The sequence below is a fragment of the Equus caballus genome, chromosome 1 (assembly GCF_041296265.1).
Source record: "Equus caballus isolate H_3958 breed thoroughbred chromosome 1, TB-T2T, whole genome shotgun sequence".
In the NCBI taxonomy this organism is placed as follows: Eukaryota; Metazoa; Chordata; class Mammalia; order Perissodactyla; family Equidae; genus Equus; species Equus caballus.
Genome location: NC_091684.1, coordinates 7106372 through 7123459, shown reverse-complemented (window position 1 = coordinate 7123459; position 17088 = coordinate 7106372). Strand labels below are relative to the sequence as shown.

Below are 17088 nucleotides of genomic sequence, written 5' to 3'. Positions count from 1 at the left end.
CGTAGATGCTGGTGAGAAGCACAAACCTATTAAAATACCCATGTTCACGTCCCTTATTTCTCCATCTGATGCAGGCTGACTTAGAATTCCATTCCATTTGCACCTTTTACCCTAAAAAATGTCCTATGGGGTAGGAAAAAACCATATAAGCTTTAGTGGCATATGCCTGGAAGCAGATGTAACGCTGCAAAAACAGCCCCGGTCCTTAAGTGAATGAGTAGTTGTGATGGGCGCCTTCTGCTTGTTTTCAATTTTTACAGCTGACAGTTGGATTGCCTTATCTGCTCTCAGTATATATTGCCAATGGCTAAGAGGAAACAGAGAGAAATTAAGTAGAGGCTAAAGATCAAACCTCTCATCTCAGACACTTTTCTGATCTGAAGGGAAAAATGCTCTTACATCTTTTTTATTTCTGCCCCCGGTCAGTTGAAGTTGAAATCCTGGTTAATAAACACTGCACAATGACGTCATTCCTGAAGAGATAACAATTTCCTGTGCAGTCTGGGATATGGGGACTGTAACTTCTTGTCCTTTGCTTTATAAGAAGAATGTACTCTTTAAACAGTGGCATCCTTAGGCGAGTCAATGATCCTCGTTACACATTTAACTTAAAAAAAACGTGATAGCAGGCATCTGACTTTTTGGCCGGCGTCATGATAAAGGATTCTTCAGTTGAGCATTTAGTTTCTGGGCTAATCAATCTTCCAAATTCTGATTAAAATATTCCAGTCTTTGTAAAGACTCTTGAACATACAACAAATTCCCCTTCTTTGACAACTGTCTTTTGGTTTTAATCAGAATCTGATCAGAGAAATGCTTTTGGGGAAGTAGTTTTGAAAACTAGTTGGGAAACTTGGTGACTTCATTATCATCAAATCCAAATGGAATAATTGTTTTTCTACTCTTTCCTGGTGTTCTGTTTAAATTTCATGGTTTAGATTAGAGTTTGGCATTTTCTTTTTCTTTCCTCCTTCTTGCTCCCACTTGTCCCCTGAGAAAATTTATTTCCGTTTGTCAAATTTAATTTTCTTTTTCTGTGTGATCCTTTTCAGGATATTGCTGGATTTTTCCAGAGAATATAATTTCTGGATGGTCATCCTTTATATTAAGGTTTAAAGAACAAATTTACCTTTGAATTATGGTTAATTTCTCTCTCTCAGGCTCCTGATGGCTTGGAGCAGTGAACAAAGAAAAGGACTTTACGGGTCACTGTGGAGGTAGAAAGAGCTTTGAGAGCTCATTGAGGACATGCCGCTGCCTTAAAGCAGGTCCCAGGGTCAATCAGACAGGAGAAGTGAGCTGAGAGCACAGATGTTTATTAAGTGGCTCTCGAGTGGCCAAAGATGTGCCAATCCTGCCGCCTGCTCATTTCCATAAGGATCTCTAGGGGCTGGATGCTGTACCTGAGGGAGATGGCAGGCGTTGCCCAAAGACTAGGAATGCAGGCACTGCACAAAGGTTAAGAAGTTAGTCTTTTGATTAAACCACAGCACCGGAACTTAATATATTCAAATTTTAAAAAGTGATAATGATATATTTTCTTCCAAAATGCACCTTATTTCCTCTTTGTGCTCCCAGCGCCTGTCAACTGAAGGTCTCATAAGAACTGTGTGGGAGTTTCCTGAGACTTCTGGGACAAAGTACCCCATACTGGGGGCCTTAAGCAACAGAAACGTATTCTCTCACAGTTCTGGAGGGTGCAAGTATGAGATCCAGGTGTAGGCAGGGTTGGTTCCTTCTGAGGGCTGAGAGGGAGAAGCTGTTCCGTGTGTCTCCCCTAGCTGCTGCTGGTTTGCCGACAGCCTTTGCCTTGGCTTGTAGATGCAACACCCTGATTTCTGACTTCATCTTCACAGGGCGTTCTCACTGTGCATGTCTCTGTGCCTATTTAGCCTTTTCATAAGGACACCAGTCCTACTGGATTAAGGTTGATTTTGGATTAATGACCTCATCTTAACTTGATCTTCTGCAAAGACCCTATTTCCAGATAAGGTCACATTCACAGGTAGAGGAAGTTAGGACTTCAGTATCTATTTTGGGGGACATAGCTTAACTCAGACTGGAAAAGGTAGTCAGGTTGCCAAGGCTTTCATCTCATAGAAGACCACTGAGTACTGCAGCCTTGCCTCTCCTCAGCAGGCATCCCTTACACCTTGTCCCGGGTGACTGGCCTCCTGGCCCCTGTCCAGTGGACGTGCACGGTAGCTGTGCTTATCATCTTTCTGAGAATGATTCGTTGCTCCCTGAACCTCCATCCACTGGGCTGGGTCTGCCCCGTGGGGTCTGCAAAATGATGCTCACGGGACAGCTGTAGGTTCTTACTCCAGAATGCTCGTTGTGCATGTGGATGCTAACCGTCCATTAGGACACGGTTTGGTCAAATCTAGCCTTTGGTTCTCTTGTTGTTCAGTACTCAGAACACGACACAGTACACCTGATAAAGGTGAATGTCCTGTCACTTAAAGAGTGCTAAAGTACTGCCCTAAATGGCAAGTACTTGTGAACTGGGTAGGTCAGCCCACCTGCCCAGCCTGAGCCCCATCCTCTTTTGTGTGTCTTGGCCTTGTTGCTGGTGGTTTCTCAGATGAACAGTGAATGCAGCTGTGCACATGCTGCTTTGCTTGGCGTGACTCCTCCCTTCTCTCTCTGACTAACCATTAGCTGTCCTTGAAGACTCAACCTAAGCACACCTCCCTGGGCAGAAGCTCCTTCCTGACTCGCTCCTGCCTCCTTTGCTCTCCCTGCTACTCTGCCCAGTTGGTACCGTGTCTTGACTTGAGTGTGTGTTCTCCCATTGTTCTGCTGAGAACACTGCATGGCACTTGCAGACTTGGCTACCATTTTTCTATGCTGGACTGTGCCCTCCCTGAGTTTTGGGACTTACCCACATTTGCCCGTGCCTTGGGTGGGTGTCTCTTGTTTGGAGCAGGTTGGTTGACAACATGGAGGCCTGGGAGAAGTTAATCAGCCTGTTCATTCTACTAGCCATGAATCTCCCTACTCCTAGCCTCATCCCCTCTTCCCCATCCCCTACAGAGCAGCCGCGTCATCATCTTCTTATATCCCCTCATTCGCCTGCATGAAACCTTTGCAGGGACCTCTTCTCCCTTCACACTAAAACCTTGGTGCTCAAACATGGTTTGTGGTTTGACCCCTCTTTGTCTTAGGAGGTCTTCTAGTTTGTGAGCTCTTGGAGAGCCAAAATCGAGTCTAATTTCGTTCTGTATTTGCAGTCTCTGATATGTAGTCTGTGGGCTCAGTTGGTCGAAGGAATAACGTATGCAAGAAATCTTGGGGAGGAAAACCATAGGTTTTCATTTTGCTTAGGAAGTCCACTAAAAAAGAAACTGCCATCTATTACCATAAGTAAAATAAAATAAAAGACTCCCTACTTCTTAGCCTCCTGGCCCACCCCTTTCTTCTTCCTCTTCTCATAGAAAACCCTTCTGGGTTTGAAGTGGATTTTTTTTTTTGCTGGGGTTCTTGTACTGTTTGGCGTGCATATATTTTTCATGTATATAAATGTGATTGGAGCTTTCATTCTATTTCTTACTCTTGCTCAATGCACATTTGAAGATGCTCTGCTGTTGTCTGTGTATGTTTAGTCCATGTCTCTACTACACTCCCCACGTATTACTCACTGCTCTCCCATTACCTCCACTGCCGCCACCCTCGGTCCTGCTGCCATGGGTCTCCTCTCCTTTGTCTCTCCTTCTGTGGCTCGGTGTGCAGATGTCTTTGGGGTGCATTCCCAGGAGGGGAGTTGCTGGTCAAGGGGTGTGGGAATGTGTACTTCTGATAAGTAGGGACGCTCCTGCAGCCTACACTCCCAGCTACAGTGCCCGGGGCGGCTCATATCCTGCAGCACTAGGATTTCTACCACTCTGGTAATTGTGCAATAATACAGGGTTATACATTTTCATTTCTCTGATGATTATTAAGTTAGAGCATCTCTTCATATATGTTCAGGTCTTTTGGGTTTCTTCTTCTATACATTGTTTATAAACCGCTCATTTTTTACTTGGTTTCTTTTTCTTGTCACTTTGCGGTATTTCCTTACGTTTTCGAGGACATTCATTCCTTGTCAGTTTCAGAAAGGAAAGGGCACCTTAGTGCTGAAAATGCAGGAAAGATGTAATAACAGGACAGAGGGCAGTCCTTTAGATTGAATAAATATGGCCTTTTGAATAATTTATCACGTTGACCTCGCCTCTTTTTCCCTTTTACTGTCTGTGAACACTGCTCTAAATGGGCACTGATTCTGGGCTGGCGAGTAGAAGCCACTGAAGTAGACAGTGGGGCTGTCAGGAGGTAATCCTCCAAGAGTGCGGCTGAAATCTAGACATTTTGTATCTGTGGTCCCCTAATTGATCTGTTTATTCCCCTTGACAGGAAAGTGACATGGGTTCCTTGGTCACATCTAGGTCTTAGCAGATTCCTTTGCAAGACTTTTGGGAGTCTCATCTTTTCTGAATGCTTAGAAAGCAACTGTTTAATAATCCCTTGAGGATTTTGCTCGTTTTAACCCCATCACTTACTGGTCTGTAATCATGCTCCCCACTTCTGGTTGTTAAAATAATTACTTCTTCAGAGAGATGCTGCAATTGCTACAGTATTTGCCCATTTTCAGTTTCTGAGCTGATTTTAGACGTGTTTGATTTTTTTGATACTGTGTAAGAACCCAGTATTTGGTTATCCTCTGGGAGTTTACCCAACTTGCACTTTCTGAGTGCTCTCCGTGATTCTCTGACCGGGTCCTTTTGCTTCTGTGGAGCAGAGTTGGAATTTGCCTGAGCTTTTGGTTTACTTTCCCAGAGCAAGGGGGCATAAAGCAACTTCAGACTATTTGGGATAAGGAAACGCCGCTGACAGCATGCCCTGGTGGGGTTGTTGGGAGGCTAGTGACTGGCCTTGGACCCCTGGGCATTTGCAGGACAATTTCTTCCCTCAGCCTGAGGGGAGGTGCCAAAGGTGTGGTCAGGTGTGGTCCATCATTGAATGGATTCTTCCATTTAGCATTTAATTTGTGGTGACAGTTCTAGCGTGTCTGTCTTCTACTCTCGCTCTTTTCTTTCCCTCTCCACGTGGAGGGAGCGGGAACTTGAGTGGAGGCCAGACCCCGCGGCGGTAGTCAGTTCCTGGGCCTGGTGCTTCCTGTTGAGGGCCGGGTCTTTGCCACAGAAGTACTTTGTGAGATCGTGGCTGCTCCAGGGCAAAGCTCCTCCCAATTGAAGAGGGAGGAAGTTAGCTCTCAATAGGTTGTCTGTTATGGGGCAGCTCTGATGATCTGAGGATGCTGGTATGTGCCCTTGGCAGTGACCCCCCATCCAAATCGGACAGAGGGAGAGAGAGGAAAATGCATGTCCAAAAGAGCCTACTCAGGGGCAAGATGTCAAAAGGACAATTCCTCCTTTTGGGACTGTCTTAACTTCAATTGATGGCTTCCAGGCCTTGTGTGGCAGACGGAGATGAAGGAGGTAGATGTCTGTCTGTGAAGGTCACTAGCCTCCCTTCAAGTACGGTTTTGAGATGCTCCCTACAAACCCTGCAATATATCTCCAAAGTGTTAGGATTATTGAATTCTGGTGACAAACTGACTTCTCTGGTTCTGCACAACAGTGAGTTCTGCACAGCATGCGGGTATTGCCAGGACCCCAGGATGTCTCCTTGTGCTGACTGTTTCAACTTTGTGTTTCTTTAGGGTGGTACAGAGGTTACACCTTAAGAAAAAAGTCTAAGAAGGTAAGTTGTTCTTGTTGTTAAACCCAGTGCATGTCTCTTCATAAATCACACTGTGAGAGGAAATCAATTCTGTCTCATTTGTGTCTAAGAGTTTTCCTTATGTATCTCTTTCTCTGAATTTAAAAAATACATGGGTTGAAATGTGGACTCCCTTGAATTGTTTTCTTCTGAACAATATGTGTAGATAGAAATTGCAGCTTCAATTCCGTGAGTGAATTGTTGGGCTGTGATACGGTGTTGCCCTGTTGTCATGAAGGGTGAAATCCTCTTTTCCTATTTAAACACAGGATGTGTAAGAGAATCATCTGGGTATAATGACTTCAGAAAAAAATACTGTTCATGATTTTCAGTCTTTTATTATCCTTGAGGATAAATTAACAGAGTTGGAAAGCTCCTAGGTGCTTCTTTCTCTCTTGCTTGTAAGTACTTTTATACCATTTAAGCCGGCTTGTACAAGAGAGAGGCTCTGCTATCCAAGGCGGTTTGCAGGCGTGGTTGTTAAATTTTTGAAGCTAGGACATGCAATTACACCTCCATCATTGTGGTAGACACTCCTGTACGTAGTTCCGTTGTGGCTTTTCTGTTCTTAGCTTCACAAAATCTAATTATGGCTCTTCTGTTTCATTCTATGATTTTGAAGTAATGTCCATTCTAAGCTGTGGTTACGCTGTCCACGTTAGCTTATACATTTTAATATCTAATTATGCTTGACAGATGGTTCCTTTTACTTCTGTTTCTTAACTTTGCCTTTCATTATCTCCTTATGGGGCTGGACTCCTCTTGTGGTCCTGAGCCTGTAACTAAGGCTTCTGAAGTCCAGCAGCTCAAGCACAGGGCTTTCTTTCTCTGCTTCCCCCGGAGGCCCTGCAACCAGGCCCTGCTGGCCACGTGGGAGCTGTTCCTCCTCTAGTAGCAGTCACTTGGGAAAGATCCAGGTTGAGCTCAATGGCAGCCATCCTCTAGCATAGTCCTGTTGCTGTTCTCATGTGAGAGACGCTGTTAGGAGTATTGGTGAGCCAGATCTGCAAATTGGAGCAAGGACCTCCCACCCCCACCCCCACCCCACCCAGCGCAGACTGGGCTATGAGTCTCTGCGCATCCAATGACCTGGAGCCTTGAGGTTTCAGCAAGGGAGGTTCCAACTAGGTGGTTGGTGGAATAGATTTCTGTAGGGTAAGTTCTATTTTCACATTGATTGCCCCTTCTATAATCAAGAGTGTATTCCTGCAGATGAAACCCTGAGTTTCATCTGAGAAAGCCACAGCTGAGGACTTTATTAATCAAGAGATTAGGATAGTGGACTACCAGCTACCACCTTCTCCATCCTCCACAACAAAGCTGCAACTTCCCGTGCCTCCCTGAGCTCTAGTCCTTCCTGCCCTGACACAGTAGGTACAGTAGAGCTGGGTAGGTGTATTTATTTCTCCATCTAAAATCTTCTTTGGCACGTGAAGCAATTGGAGCCTTAAAGAGGTCGTGATTTTGCCTTGATGGCCCCCAAGGCACTGGCAGAGAAGGGACTTGGCCCCCAGTAATCCTGACTCCAAGTGTTCTGGAAGCATCCTTTGTGTAGGTATTTATGAACGTGCAGTTGATCTGGGCTGGTCCTGAATGACCCCAGCAGGAGAAGTTGCCATTCAAGCCTCCAGTTATGTCTAGCTCATCCTTTCACTGTCCCTTCTTTGGCTCCATGAGTCCCGAGAGCAGGTTTACTGAGATCGAGGAGTATCTCTGCTTTTGGGGGTTGGCAGGGGCAAGACTGGCTTGTTTGTTTTCTTCCCCTCCATCTGAGCGCACACCTCTTGACGTCAGATGTGTACCTGGAGACCCTCCTGGGATTTGGAGGTGTGCTGAATAACCTGGACCTGAAGGTAGCTACCCAGCGTTGGGTCCCTTCAGGCCCTTTGTTGCTCTGCCTGTGTCTTTCTGCCTCACTCCTTCTTCTTTATATGAAATCTGGCCACTTTCCTAGGAGGCAAGGGGAGCATGAATCAGTGATGCTCAAGCTCTTCCCTTCCCAACCACGATCAGTAGTTGTGGTTTCTGGATCACCTGTGTAAATCCTTTAGGGTTAGATGCCAGGGAAACCCAGTCAGAAGCTCCTGTTCCCACAGCAGGTGCCTGGAAGCCACTGGTGCCACTGAGCGAGTTTTTGCCATGTGTACTAAATCCCATGCAGGAAGCCGTGACCGGCTTGTGTGGTGCTGCCCGAGACCCCAGCACCTGTGCCCCATGGCGTGCCTTTCAGGTGCTTGCCTACGCATCTCTCCAGCAGGGAGGTATTTTGCGTACTCTTGGTGATGCTCCTGGCACTTCACGGCTTGTGCCTGATGCTGAACGTCCTCTTGAGAAACTGCCTCCCTCGGGTTGAGGTGGGCCCATGTGTGTGGTGCACTTTAGAGAAGCAGAGCACTGTATGGATGTAAACTGGTGTGCTCCCCCTGGTAGTCGTGCAGACTGAGTGAAACTTGCCCCGTTTCTGTACTTTATCGGCTGTTTGGAGATTGCTGAGAAAGTCTCCACGGGTCAGGTAAGTAGTCAGTGCAGATGTGATTGTCAAAGGTGTAAACTGATTTTTGAGGACAGTTTGAGCATTTTGAAAGGAGGAAGTGTGAGAGACCATCATCAAAAATTGGTTTTAGGCATCAGTTGGCTGTTGATCTGCCTGTGTCAAGGTTGGCAACAAAACAAAACAAGCTGTGACCTGTGGAGAAGACACAGGAAAGTCCCATGGAATATTTTCTTTGCAAACAGATTTCTTCTGTTTTCTTCTAAGACGTATACAGCCTCTGACACACAAGCAGGTTGAGCGGTCTCTTTTACATTTCTTTATTTTCTTTGAGAAATGTTGTGTATGAGAGTTAGCCTAAGACTTGCAAAATTAGTAGTCATCCAGACATCCCTACCACCACGTTTTTGGGGGCAGTTGTTTGATTTGCAATCAGTATTCATATTGATAATAAAAACTACTGTCTTTTTTCCCCTCAAAGGGTATATTTCCTGCTTCATATATTCATCTTAAAGAAGCAATAGTTGAAGGAAAAGGGTGAGTCTGGTCTTGATGTTTACATGAAGAAATGTAATGATTTTATTAGGCCCTGCTGCTCTTTCATATGGCAGGGTAATATTTGGGGGTTGGACAAAGGGTGTGATTGACCATGATGTCACAGGACTTTTGGGAGAGAAAGGGGACTTCTGATTTAGAGTTGTGCACAATTTGGCTTTGAGCCTTCAGAGTCTTAGGTCAGCACCATAATTGCAGTCATTCTCCTTGAACCTGAGGTCGATTTTGGAAAACATCCTAGTGCTCTATGCATCCTTAGTGAGCTACCCATTAGGCAGAGGCTCCACAGCCCCCTAGCTCTGAGTCCATTTTTCTGGAAGACTTTGCAGGCTATGGTACAAATGGAGTTTAGGGTGAAGCAACAGTTGTTAAATTGGGATATGTGTGAATTTACGTTTTGTCTAATTGTGATGTATGTTTCTTAGGGGTCATAAAACTGATGTATAAGATCATTAAAAGGACATTTGTGGAGCAGGAACCCATTAGGCGTGAATGGCAAATGAATAGCCAGGTGTGAACTTGGAAGAAGGAACATTAAAATGTTTTCCTTTTTTGTCTCTGCTACATCTTCACACTCAGTTAAATATGTAAATTATAAAATTACTAATCATATGATTACTGCATAATGACATTTCTTTGGCTGATTACAAAATTGCCTCTCCAAGCGCTGTGCTTTTAACGTATGAAAAAGACTAGCTCAGGTTTTGCAGTTCCATGACGCATAATTAAAACGAAGAAAATAATTTGGAGGCATAAATGGTGATGACCTGTAATATGATATTTTTTTATACACATCAAATGTTTTGTATGCAAAGTTTTAAAGGGAAGGAAAAAAAGGAAAGTTTTGAAACTTTCAGCCTGTTGTGGAAATAATTGAATAAAGTACTCATTTAACGTATTTTACATCTGTCTGTATCAGAATCAGCATAGAAGTCAGAGTGCATATGATTCATTTTTAAGAAAGATCATTTAAAGGACATTTGTGGGGCAGGATATGTACAAACGAATATATGTAAAATGTAATTATGAAGCATAATAAGAAAGTGGACAAGAGATCATTTTGATTCTCAATAAGTAGAGTCGCACCCCACCAGACAGACAGACAGGCATGGACGGACAGACAGACAGGCATGGACAGACAGAGACACATTTGTTCCCGTTAGTCGTTCTAGTGTAAGATGTCCCCGGGTGTGAGCGAATGAATGGAGCACTGGTGAAATTAATAGCTTAAAAACAATTTCCCTGGCATTGCTTTGGGGCTCCCTGTGATTGTTCTTCATACCGTTTACCTAGCCCTAGCTGTCTTCCCTCTGCAGCTCCCACCCAAACCTAACCACCTCCTCCTGGAAAGGAACCTCCTGCCTTCAGACTTGACAGGTGGTCTCACTCCTTCTCCTTTCCTCCAGATGCCTGTGGACATCCACCTTTCCTTTCTTCTCCTGGTCCTTCCTCCTTTTCAGGGCAGACCACTCTTGCATGCTGCTCCTGCCTGCCTCCTTGCTCTCCAAGTTCATTATCCTAGCTCTCGTGCGTGCTCTCTCTCTTATATCTTCTCTCTCTTGCAGAATCTCTCTCTTGCGTGATCTCAGTCTTGCTGGCTCTCTCTCTTTTGCAGTGTCTCTCTCTTGCATGATCTCTTTATTCTCTCTGTACTCCAGGTTTCCTTCACTCTCACACATGCCAAATCATTACTATCTGCCTGCTGCCACCGATTCTGTACCTTTTTCCCCATAACCAATGCAATTCCCATTAGTCCTCTCTCCCATACTGACATGGTTGCCAACGTCTCTTAATTTCCAGACTTCCAGTGTCTTCTCAGAGCTCCTCTTCTGGAGCTTCCCTGCAGTGTCAGACCCTGGCCGCCATCCAGTTCATCTAAAGCTCCTTGTTTCTTCTGATGCTTTCTTACCTTGTTTCTGTTGCTACCCTAACCTCCTCTCCCTCTGCCTGCTGCTCTGGGTGCTTTCCTTGCCCTTCTCCGAGTTCTCTGCCGCCTTCCTTGTGAGATGCCCTCACTGTCCTTGCACCATCAGCTGTTCTCTCTCTATGGATGATGCTCGGATTGGGACCTCCAGCCCTGACCTGTTCCTTTTCATCTAGTTCAGTCATGCAAAGCCAAGTAACTAATACAAATGCCACCACTGGCTGAATGTCTGCTGTGTCCCACTCATTCTTCCGTGCACCCTGCATGACACTCCTTTCCTCGGGATCATCAACAGCCCGTTGTGGCAGACATTGTTGGGTTTGTATATTGCTGGCCCCCTGGCAGCTAGTGAGGTGGTTACAAAGACAGTATGACACAGTCATGTTAAATATGTTAGAGCCAGTTGGCATGTTAGTCCAAGGGAAAGATCAGTCCTATCAAAAGGGAGGAAGCTAAGAAGGATCCAGAACTGAGACCAGGACTCAGTGCATGCAGTGAGGCCCTCTCCACGTGGTGAATGTGGAGTCCAATTGAGGTTCAAGCTTCTAATAGCCAGTGGTAAGAGCCCAAGGGACTCAGCATGAAACTCAGGATCTATATGATGAAAACAACCCATTTGCTGATGAATGTACTCACACTGTGAGTGGACAGAAATTTCTCCCAGGAGACTGTAAGGACGTCATTGCAGAGTGCAATGAAGCACATTTTCATCAACATCTTTACTGGGAAACTTGCTGACAGACTTGGCAGGTCTGTTTTAACAATCACATCCTGTAATAGACACTGATGATGTCCCATCAAAGGGTAATTCCTAAAAGCAGCTTTGTGGGGGATGGTCTCATATGCACCCCTCCCTTACACATCTGGTCCCTGCTGTGCCAGCTGGCGCACGTGGCCCGACCTCTCCACAGAGACTGACTTTCTTTCAGGAACTCTGTTATTTCTTCCTTTGGGAGCCTCCATCATCAATAAATCACTGCAGTCCTGAACCCCAACTGTGAGCCAAAGTCAGGGCCCAGCATAGGTCTGGGCCTCGGGCAAATCGAGATCCGTAGGTGGGGCCTATTTCAGCATCCCTGGATGTTCCATGCTGGTTGGAGTCTTGTCTGTTCAAGACACACAGGACCTCTGGGGTCAGGTGGCCTAACTTCATAAGCCACAAATTCAGTGTCTTCCTTAGTCCCAAATATTCTGAGTCCTATTTAGCACAATACCTTACCCACAGCACGTGACCAGAAAGCTATGGTTGATTTGATAAAAACCAATGTAGAATAGATAAAGAGTTAAGAATAAGTCAAAGGTCAGCCTCTTGGGGTGGAGAGAAAAGGGAGAGAGGATTAGAAAGAGTAGCTACAGACATTTGAAAGCCATAACCTTGCTCATATTTCGCCAAGGATAGCTGCTTCATGTGTTATCATATAATGAATTTTATGCATGATGGAAATGTAAAAATCATCTCCACCGAAACCCGCATTTTAATGCCCCACAGATTGGTTGTAATATATGGCATCTATGAGATAGATGGGTACATATATTCTGAATTTACTTTCCGCTTCCCAGACCTTGACATTCTGAAGACTTTTAATGGGATATTGCTTGCCTCCTTCGTCTTAGCTTGACGTAGGAGGTGGACGACTTACATATAGGGTCCTGTGTGAACATCCTCAGGCTCTGTACACTTCTTACTTGTCACTCTTAGAGATGTATGTATTCACATGTGTGGACACATTTTTATTTGTATATTTTTCTCTCCATTTGCTTAAATATTTAACTCTATGGCCTAGATTTGGAATTTACAAGGTGCATCTTACCGAGTGTAATGAAGCCATGAACGCCATTGTCCTTTCCTCCTTTCCTTCTTTCTTCCCAGGCAACATGAAACGGTCATCCCGGGTGACCTCCCGCTCATACAGGAAGTCACCACAACACTCCGAGAGTGGTCCACCATCTGGAGGCAACTCTACGTGGTGAGAAAATGGGATGTTGAATCAAAGCTTAAAATAGAGAGTGGTCTTTTTGGACCGTGATCTACCAACAGGATGTTTTTCTTTTCCCTGGGAACCTCCAAAGCAGCACTTCAGGGTCCAGGTGATACTCAGAAGGAACAAAGAAAGCAACATGGCCTGATATTGTGGCCACCACTGGGGGCCGTGTGCCCTTTGGTCTGCCTTGTGTTGGGGTGCAGCCGTGCTCACTGTAATAAAGTGACTGGAAAGGAAGGAGCTACTGGGTTCCCCTTTCCTTGTGTTGGAAAGGGAAACAGGCTGCTTAGGGCCCCTGGAAGAAGCATTAGGCAACCTGCATTGATGTACCCTCAAAGTTTATATTTTGATCATGAAAACTAAAATCTACTTTTAAACTGTAATAGCTGCTTATTTATGGATGCAGTAGAGGGTGATTATGATTTATTTTTTTGCCGTTTGTCTGCCTGTTGGTGATGCCCCTTATTGCTGGAGAAGAACTACACAGCCTTCTAGATTGAAGCATGTTTGTTACAGAGGTGGGGAATAGTTTACATTCTGGCTTTGTGTGCAGTTGTCCAGCTCTCCTGATCAGGAAAGAAGTCTTATTAATGCAGAGAGGTTGAGGCTCTGACATCTTCCATTTCATAGTCCCTCAGGGACTTTCTTTGCACATAAATTCATATTTGCAGAAGATTACCTTTTGTTAAGCCTGTATTTCTATTCACTGTTGATTTCTCATATGCTAATGTTGTCAGCACAAAGCAAGGGCTAGGGAGAGAAGTCCGTGCATCAATTTCTCGGGCACATAGAAAACTTCCTGAAGTCCCACAGCTGCTCTCTGGGCAGGCTTGTTGTTTTTGATTATACAGTGGTTTCCTATAAATGCACAGTAATAAGCAGTTGCAGTAATTGTTCATCAAATGTTCTCAAAAACCTAAAAGCGTAAAGTTAGCCATGAATGTTTTGTGTAAATCTGAGCAATTCTGTAGTTGGTGTTTCATGTTCAACTTAGCAATTTTTAAACAAAAATATGGCAGCAAAGCAAACTGGAATTGATGCTGACTGATATGTTAGTGGACATGGTTTTAGCCATACAACCCCAAAATAGGCATTCCTAATCTAATGATCACCTTGGTTTCCTTTTTAAAAATTTACATTTGCCTCTTACAGACTTAGTATTGGATTGGTGCAAAGCCAAAGATGCTTATAATATGTTTATATGCCTTTTAAAAATTTTTTGCTCTGTGGTTGTAGATAGGTTAGCAAAATATTAAGGATTTTAGATATTTGATAAGGCTTTAGAGAAATGGACCAGCAGAATTACTAAGAACGGAACAAAGATAATTTTGAAATAAACCATTAATTTTGACCATTTCATTTTCATTTAAGAAGTTAAAATTAGGATGATAGTATAAAGAAGAGCTCGTGGGATGTAAAATAGCCTGAAGGGTGTTATATGATGGGTGGGTGGTGGGGATCTTAGACACTGCTAGACAGAAGGTCAAATACTAGAAATAGTGGAGTGAGAGATTCAGATATGTAGAGGAGAAGTTATTTTAAAAAGTAGAAATGACCACATTTTAATTTTTTGGGGGCCATGATGTTTGGAATTTTATCAAGTTGGGTTTTACCCAGATTTCTTTTCATGGAAAGAACCACTGGGTTCTTTTTCCTTTGGGCAATCCCTAACTCCCTTGATGAATCGTCCTCTTGAAGTTGCAAAACTGTGCTCTTTGTACCATTCATCCCCTCGAGATGCTTAGAAAGTGATAGGAAGTGTGAATTTTGTGTCTTATTTGCATTTCCCTTTTGGTATAAACACACAAAGAGCTCGTAGATTCAGATTTGGCTTCCTGGGGAAGATTCTCTGTGTGCTGCGTGAACCAGTGTGCCAGGAGAGCCCAGCGCGATGTTCTTTTCTAGCTCAGTGGACAGCCAGATCTGGGGGTTCATTTTCTCAGTGTGCTGAGAATGGTCCAGGGCGAAGGGTATTCTGAAGACTCAATAGGCAAGATCTTTAGGCTGAGACACTTTCTGAGGGAGTTTCAAAGGATACTCGTCCATGCGCCAGACGCTAGAAGCTCGTGGGCTGGCTTTGAGGCTCCAAGTCCAGATCCTGCCTTAGTCAACTTCTTGATTCAGTGGTACATCCTCTGGAGTGTTGGATGGCATATTGAGGATTGTGAATAACTTTTTATCCTTTTAATCTTTTAGTGTTTGATAGGAACAAAATTCTGTATCATGTGTTCCAGTTTCATGCTAAAAACATCTTTTAATTTGACATTAATTGAAACCTATCGTATAAAGCATATACTGTACTTAGATTTGAAAAAAACCCCACAATACTATTTTATATCAAAAGCTTTACCATTGGCCTTTCCCCCCCGTAGCAAGATAACAGGGAGATGTTTCGAAGTGTACGACACATGATCTACGACCTTATTGAATGGCGATCGCAAATTCTTTCTGGAACTCTGCCACAGGATGAACTCAAAGAACTGAAGAAGAAGGTGACTGCCAAAATTGATTATGGAAACAGGTTTGTTTATTTGAAAGATGATTTCATGCTTAAATTATCCAATATAATAACATCACCATAAGCCTTGCAGAGACTAAAATCATATTTTATCATAAAATAAAATTTCTACCTTCAAAATAATGGCATGGTTTTCTTTTTTAAAAGGATGAGGTATTTTTTATTGGATCCTGAAAATCAGGAGTTTCTCGAGTCATTGTTGAAACCTGTTCTTCAAGTGATGGAGTCAAGAAGTCAGGGCTAGGGTATCCTGTCATTTTCCGTCCTCTGGAGGGGACCCCACAATGATTCCCCCTGACAAGGAACTTTTACTTTCTGCTTACAGTGTTTGACTTTGAGTCCAGGCGTGGGGATACTTTGTGCAGAAACAAGTACCAGGTTTCTTTCTGTGGAATGCTAAGTTCCTAGAATTGGAAGGGATTTCAAAGGTCACCTTACAACTTGTCACCAGCATAGCATGTCAGATTTGGCAACCCAAAATACAGCCAGCTAACTTTGAATTTCAGATGAGCAACAAATAATTGTTTTGCAAGTATGTCTCATGCAAAAGTTCCCATCTACAGGGACCTCCACCCAGTTCTGCTTGAATGCCTTTGGCAATGGTGTGCTCACTGCCTCATGGAGCTGCATGTTCTAGCGTTAGCAAGTGATTCTGATGCTGACAGGAAGTGAGGTTCAGTCATCCTAATTTTGCCAGGTTCTGTAGCCAGAATGAGGCCGTGCCCTTTCACACTGAATAACTGTTGGGTTGTTCGTATGTCAGAGCTGCAAGAAGCCTTAAAAATGATCTTGTCAACTGGTTCCCAAATGCTGGTGTCTCTCAGAACCACTTGGAGAGCTTTCAAAATACAGAATCCTGGGATCCAGTCCTTAAGATTCTGATTGCTGATGCTTGGAATGCTGGCTGGAAATCTCAGTTTTTAAAAATAGACTTGGGTCGTGATGGACAGCAAGCAGATTGGGTAACGCTTGGTTTAGTCCAACCCTCTCATTTTACACATTAGGATGTAAAGTTCAGAGAATAGGAGAGGTTTTCCATTTAGCTGAAGGGAGCCCTGGAAAAACTAAAGAAACTTTTTGTAAAATCAGAATTATGCAGGGCTTACCCTGTGGCTGAGTGGTTAAAGTTCATGTGCTCCGCTTCAGTGGCCCAGGGTTTCGCCAGTTCGGATCCTGGGTGTGGACCTAGCACCGCTCATCAGACCGTGCTGAGGTGGCATCCCACATAACACAACTAGAAGGACCTGCAACTAGTATATACAACTATGTACTGGGGGGCTTTGGGGAGAAGAAGAAGAAGAAAAAAAGAAAAGATTGGCAACAAAAAAAGAGAAAAGGTTGGCAACAGATGTTAGCTCAGGTGCCGATCTTTAAAAAACCCTCAGAATTGTAACATAATTTTGTTTTCTGGTAATTCATACTTCCAACTGTGAAAAGTTTCTGAAAGCAACATTATTAGTAAGATGTAGTGGTTGGATTAGAAAGGCTATAGGAGAAGGTTTTGGTTTTTTTCCCAGACAGGCAGACTTCTGGGTATAGGATATTAGATACTGTTGCAGTGAAACCCATTTCAAGACCACCTGCCTAAAAAAACCAAACTTTTGGAGCTTTGATTTTATTTTCTATTGGAGTATCATATTTTGAACTTATGTTCAGAGACCACCTGGTTAATTTGGCCGTGGGAATCTACCAAAGGACATTATGTCACAGAACAATCTAGTTAAGAAAGGAAGTGTTTCCAAATGCAATTTACTACTTTGATAGGAAATGCAATCCTTAATCAGATGGTTTTTGCCTGAGGAACTCAGGTCTACTCCATAATTTCTCTAATGTCCAATGCTCTGTGCATATCTTTCTA

The 17088-nt window shown here is 43.9% G+C and overlaps 1 protein-coding gene across 2 annotated transcripts in view; it reads left to right on the top strand.

Annotated features, from left to right (window-relative positions):
• The window catches only part of DOCK1 (dedicator of cytokinesis 1), a 503869-nt gene that overhangs the window by 53785 nt on the left and 432996 nt on the right, over positions 1-17088 (top strand). For both annotated transcript variants that reach the window (XM_023637097.2, XM_023637090.2), the window contains exons 3-6: positions 5702-5742; positions 8733-8788; positions 12601-12697; positions 15085-15233. In XM_023637097.2, the coding sequence (XP_023492865.1) occupies positions 5702-5742; positions 8733-8788; positions 12601-12697; positions 15085-15233 (343 nt within the window). The remainder of the gene's footprint in view (positions 1-5701; positions 5743-8732; positions 8789-12600; positions 12698-15084; positions 15234-17088) is intronic.